General features: G+C 53.7%; 1 protein-coding gene across 7 annotated transcripts in view; it reads right to left on the bottom strand.

Annotated features, from left to right (window-relative positions):
- TRAF3IP1 (TRAF3 interacting protein 1) overlaps positions 1 to 4,594 on the bottom strand; it is a 91,154-nt gene extending 86,560 nt beyond the window's left edge. For 2 of the 7 annotated variants that reach the window (XR_003678031.2, XM_028483194.2), the window contains exons 1-3: positions 4,339 to 4,594; positions 1,071 to 1,139; positions 485 to 646 (exon numbers count right to left, since the gene is read on the bottom strand). Coding sequence is in view for 3 of the 7 variants with exons in the window: in XM_028483194.2 (XP_028338995.1) it covers positions 485 to 646; positions 1,071 to 1,139; positions 4,339 to 4,461 (354 nt within the window). In the remaining 4 variants the exon portion in view is untranslated. Of the gene's footprint in view, positions 1 to 484; positions 647 to 1,070; positions 1,140 to 1,903; positions 2,013 to 3,661; positions 3,780 to 4,338 lie in introns of all 7 variants that reach the window. The other 5 variants (XR_003678033.2, XM_028483179.2, XR_003678035.2 and 2 more) reach the window with 4 other exon arrangements.
- Positions 4,595 to 5,400: the final 806 nt, after the last annotated feature.

Below are 5,400 nucleotides of genomic sequence, written 5' to 3'. Positions count from 1 at the left end.
GGGGGGGAGAAACGGGGGGGGGGGGGGGGGGGGAGGGAAAGAGGGAGGGAAGCGGACCCAAGAGGCTGGAAAGGCGGGCAGAGAACAGGGACATCCCACAAGCCCCAAAGACGAAGAAAAGCAGCTCCTCCGGCCACCCGGTTGGAAACAGTCACCTGCCCTGAAAGGAGGCCCAAAAGGAGAAAGAATGAAGGGCTCAGAAGGCCGGGCACGCAGCCCCCAGCCACGTGCCCATGAGCAAAGCGCCTGCGAAGTCCCTATTTGATACTGACAGCTCGTCGACCCTGTGTGTAGCACTGCCTTATCTGTTTCACTGTACAGCTTTAAACTACTTCTGCAACTCTGAGGCTCCAGGAGAGGTGGGATCCAATTGCAAGCAAAGGGTTAAAACCCCCTCCTTAAACACCTCCGGCTGTTGGGTGGCCTGCCCTCCCCGTCTTTCATCCCTCCCGCGCTGGCAGCCTCCAGCTCAGGGTGGCGCTACCTTGTTGAGACAGCACTTTCCGATTCTCTGGAGCAGCTCGTTGGTCCTTTCAGGCTCGTGCCCGGCCACGATCCGAGCCGGTTTTGCCAACAGTGGCTCTCCAGAGACCATGACCACCACGTCTATGGCCTTCTGAAGGAAGCTAATTTTGGCGTCTTTATCCTGAAAGATTTCCATTTAAAACACAAATATTAAAATACTTCAAAAAGAGCTTGCATTATCTTCAGTATGTCCAACAGGCACAATTCCCGTTTAGATAAAAAGCTATTTTTAGATGTGTGTCAAATTTAGAAATCCCGACTCTTTATAACAACAACCACCAAAAAAAATCTTCGGTAAAGCTTTTAGTTTTAGGTGGTGGGCTAGCATTAACCTTTGGAACACTCATTGCATTTCTCCAGGGTAACGTTAGCGTGCTAGGCAGCTGCCGCAAAGACCATGAAGCGAGAAAGGGCACGTGGCAACTCCCAGAGCCACCAGGCTCGCATGCCAGCCACAGGTCAGCCGTGAGCGAGGGGCCACCGCAGCGCACCGCTCACAAAAACCCTGTTCACAAAGGCGAGAAGGGACAGCGCCTCAAACCTACCTTAACGTTATCGGACTTCATCTCGGCGTCTGTGTAGAGGCCCTTCATGAAACCAGTCATCCTGATCACCTTCAAAAGATAAAGCGAGGCCACGGTCAGCACCCAACGGGACAGCCCATGCCCTGGCCTCGCCCACTGCCCACGCTAAGGGCTGCCTGGATCTGCCTACGCCCAGGATGTCATTCATCCACGGACGCAATGAGCACTGAGCATCTGCCATGTGCAAGGCCTCGTCCCAGGCAGAAGCCAGCCTGGTCCTCACAGAACTCAGCCTGGCTGTGACGACAGGTAAACACGATGGACCCGCGGGGATACAAGGGGGGACAGGATCACTCCTAATACAAGTGCAGGAGGCCCCGGGAGTCAGGGAACACTTCCCGGAGCAAATCATATCTAAACTAAGACCAGAAGCTTACAGGAGAAGAACTAGGGGAGTGGGTATAGAGGAAGCACATGCCAGGCAAAAGAAACAGTCCCACAAGGTCCGACTAGGTCCTGTTCAAGGGGCCAGAAGAAGTTTGACAAGAGGAGCCTGAGGCCAGGGAGTCAGCACGGGCCTGACCAGATGGCCTTCGAAGCCATCAGGAATATGGACTTAGCCTCACTACCACAAGGAGGCCCCAAGACATCCACAAACAGGAAACGGCCTCTTGTGAGGATGGCCCAGGGCAGTGGAGAGCATGGATTTTGGAAAGAAGAGGAACTTCCCGGCCCGGGTTTCTCCTCACCACTGTGCGACTCACTTCCTGGGACAGAGGGGTGCTCTGTGCCACATCACTTTGGTTCTCCCCCCACCTCTTCCTCTCCTCAGTCAACCTGGACCTCCCAGTTACCCCTCAGTCAGGCTTCGGGGGTGGTGGTGTTGTCCGTTCCTCCCCACCTCCAGACACACCAGGGCCCTGGCTTCTCTCAGAGCAGAGGTTTTCAAGATGCGGCAGGTCACTATAAAGTCAATGTAACGGGTAGCAATAAGCGTTTTTTTAACAAAACAGATAAGAAAATATCAGACTGCACTGTATGTAGTAAGGATGAATATTGCCTATATGTGTGTGTCCTGGGTCAGATATAAAGAGTATTTATTACCTTAAAAAAAAAAAAAAGACAGTCCCACACTAATATTAGGCTCCTTCTCTGAGACCAAGCTACAACTAGCTAGCTATTAATTAAGCTAGCTTTCATTCCTCAAACTACTTAACAGCTGTGCTGGTTTTTTTTTTTTCCTGACAAGACAGGTGGAATATTAAGAGTATACTGCATTTAATATTCCTGGAACTTATGCATCCTCAAAAGGAAAAACCTTTTGAGGTTCTTCCAGCGTGCTGACAGTTACACTTGTGAGCAATCATTTTACCCAACAAGAGACATGAATTTCGCAGAATCGGTCTTTCAATTTATGAAAGAGGCAGAGTTGGTTTAGCAGTAGCTAAAATACTAACACGGAGATTTGAATACAATGCTCAGGGGCAGTGAAGAATTTTCTCACAAGGATCTGCACATATTATCTGAAAATGCTTTCCAGATGTCAATTGTCCTAACATCTTTATTGAGTAGGTGACAATTAACGTAGTTATCTTTACACAGGTAGAGAAATTAATTTTGACCTTAGGTTAGGAAAAACCTGAGGAAGAAAAGCAGACCAGTGGATCCCGATTGAAAATACGGAACTCCTTCGCCACACCCTGGCTACCTGGCCAACCAAGTCGATTCCTACCCGAACCTTCCTCCTCCTTCTGACCTTCCAGGAGGTGGGGACAGCAGCCACCATGAGCCCAGGGCCACACCAAGACCCACACGACGAGGTATGGCCCCCAGCCTCCTTCCTGGCTCTTTCAGTGAAGAGACGGGACTAACACAGAAAATGAAAGTGTGAGGCTGGGCAGCAACGGCTGTAGTTGGCCCCTCACCTCCTGGCTAAGTGACTTGACCCCTCCTGGGTTAGAGGATGCTACCTGCCTACTTCACAGGGCAGGGGTAATGCAGCTCAAGGCCCGGCTCCCACCAGGCTCTCCACGCAGCCACGTCCCTTCCCCAGACACTGTCCAGGGCAGGTCTAAGTGCTGCACTAGCTTAGGAGGAGGGGGAGGCCAGTCAAGGCAGCCCTTGGGATGTGGGTGGGTTTCAAGAGAGCTGTAAGCACGATTAGGGTTTTTAACAGAGAGAGGCACACATTGTAAGCTAAGCTAAGATAGCAAAAACAAGCAAAGCAAAGTTTGTGTAAGACGCCGCACCTGCTGGAAAGAGTAAGAAGTGAAGTTTAAGGACAAACATGGGGCAAGAGTGGGAGCCTGAGCCCCTGGACACCTGCAAGTTCGAGCTGACTCCTAACTCCCCAAGAGCACGCCCGAGTTCCCAAGGTCAACACTGCACTCAGGTGCACCACGGAAATGGGCGCTGCCACCCTGAGTTACAGGAGCCTTGACCGATTCCATTCAACAATGAATGTTTGTCGGGCACCTTCTGTGTGCCGTACCCAGGATATGACAACAAACAAGCTACCGTCCGCGTCACTCAGGAATTCACCAGCCAGTGGGGAAAAGTTTACAAACAACCAATCTCAAGACATGCTCTGCCGTTTATCAGCAAATACTGGCCTGCTCTTTTATAGCTTCTTCTTTTCAGGTCCCCTAAAACCACCTTCAGTCAATTCACCCACAGGTACTGATTAAGCATCCAGCATATGGTGACCACAGTGGAGCAGGTGGAGGGAAACTTGGGGAGAGAGTTTATAAAAAAAAAAAAAAAGAAAAAAAGAATGATTCCATTCTCCCGGGATTTGTAAGCACTCTCCACATGCTAGACACCGCAGCAAAAAAAAAATCACAGAAACAGCTTTGCCAGGTAGAGAAAAAGATGTGCTCTAAGAGATACATGGGTAGGATGGGAAGAAATAAGAATGCTCCCCAAGGGGCCGGGAGTCTCCCCAGAAGAGGGGGCCCAGGGGGTTGGCGCGAAGCGGAGCGCAGGCGTGAGAGCAGAGGCGCCGCGGAATCCGGCCAAAGCCCGGCTACTCGGGCAGGGGCCGCGCTCAGCGACGTGAGGTCGGACCCTGACGCCAGCCCTGGTCCCGACCCACAACCCGGCAGTGACCCCCGACCCGCATCCCGGCCCTCACCCCGACCCCCACAAGGGCCCTGACCCCCGGCCCGCACCCCGAGCCCCACAAGGGCCCTGACCCCCGGCCTGCACCCAGACAGGGCACCGGGACCCCGGCCCCGACCCCGACGAACCCCGGCCGGCACCCCGACCCCCGACCCGGCCCGGCGCTCACCTCCGTGATGATGTCGTGCAGGTAGCGGAACGGGGGCTTGTTCAGCAGCTTCTCCGTCAGCGGCGGCCTCCGAATCACCTTCCCCAGGGCCTCCTGCGTCCGCTTCACCACCGCCGCGTTCATGGCGGCGCCGCCCGCGTCTCGTCGGCCGCCGAGCCTAAGCCCCGCTCCCCGGCCGCCGTCGGCCCCGCCGCCGCCGCCAGGTCCGGCCTCGACGCGCCGCTCGGGTTTCCATCCCACAGTGCACCGGAGTCCGCCAAGGCGCGTGCGCGGGGCCGCGGCCCTCGGTCGCCAGGGCGGCGCGGCCTTAGCAACGAACCCGCGGCGGCGCCCGGCCCCCTGTCCGGCTGCGCGCGCACGCGGGCGGCGTCTGCGGTGGGGCTGCCTCAGCGTCCGTGCCCCGTGACCGCGCCGAACCCCTCCACCGCTCAGCAGCCTCGGGAAAAAGCTGTTCGCCCCGCGTTAGAGGAGACCTCCCGAGGACTGGATAGCAGCAACACAGCTTCCAAGACTCATTTCAGGGGGACTGGACTAAGTTATCTCGAAAGACACATACCTTATCCTGTTGTTACTTAATATGGCTTCTTGGAAGAGTTACTCCTTTTCTCTGAGGCTATGTTTCTGTTCCTATAAAGCAGGGATAATATGTGCCAGCCTCCCTAACTCCCAGGGAGATGAGGACCAAACGATGCTTCAGGGCTTTGTAACCAGGATGAAGCCGCTCCCTTGTTGTTCTACCAAGTGTCTGTGGTTCTGTCCCATCTGTCTTCCATCCGCCACGCCCAGGCTCACTGCAGATCCTTTTATCAGTTTTGAAGCTTTGTGGTCTGTTTTTAGTTCTTCTATTGGACACCTTTATAATTTTTATTTACATTCATTTTACCATTTTCAATGCGCTCCATTCTTTGTGTGTTCTTTGCTCGAGATGTATCTGGATGTGGCGTTTTTTAACTTAAAATTTATATTTGACTTTTTAAAATATTTATTTCTTTGGCTACGTCAGGGCTTCGTTGCAGCACGCGGAATGTTCGTTGGCGGTATGTGGGATCTATCGTTGTGGCG

Source organism: Physeter macrocephalus, chromosome 2 (genome assembly GCF_002837175.3).
Source record: "Physeter macrocephalus isolate SW-GA chromosome 2, ASM283717v5, whole genome shotgun sequence".
Classification (NCBI taxonomy): Eukaryota; Metazoa; Chordata; class Mammalia; order Artiodactyla; family Physeteridae; genus Physeter; species Physeter macrocephalus.
The sequence above is the reverse complement of the archived record's forward strand: the minus strand, read 5'-3'. Positions and strand labels throughout refer to the sequence as shown.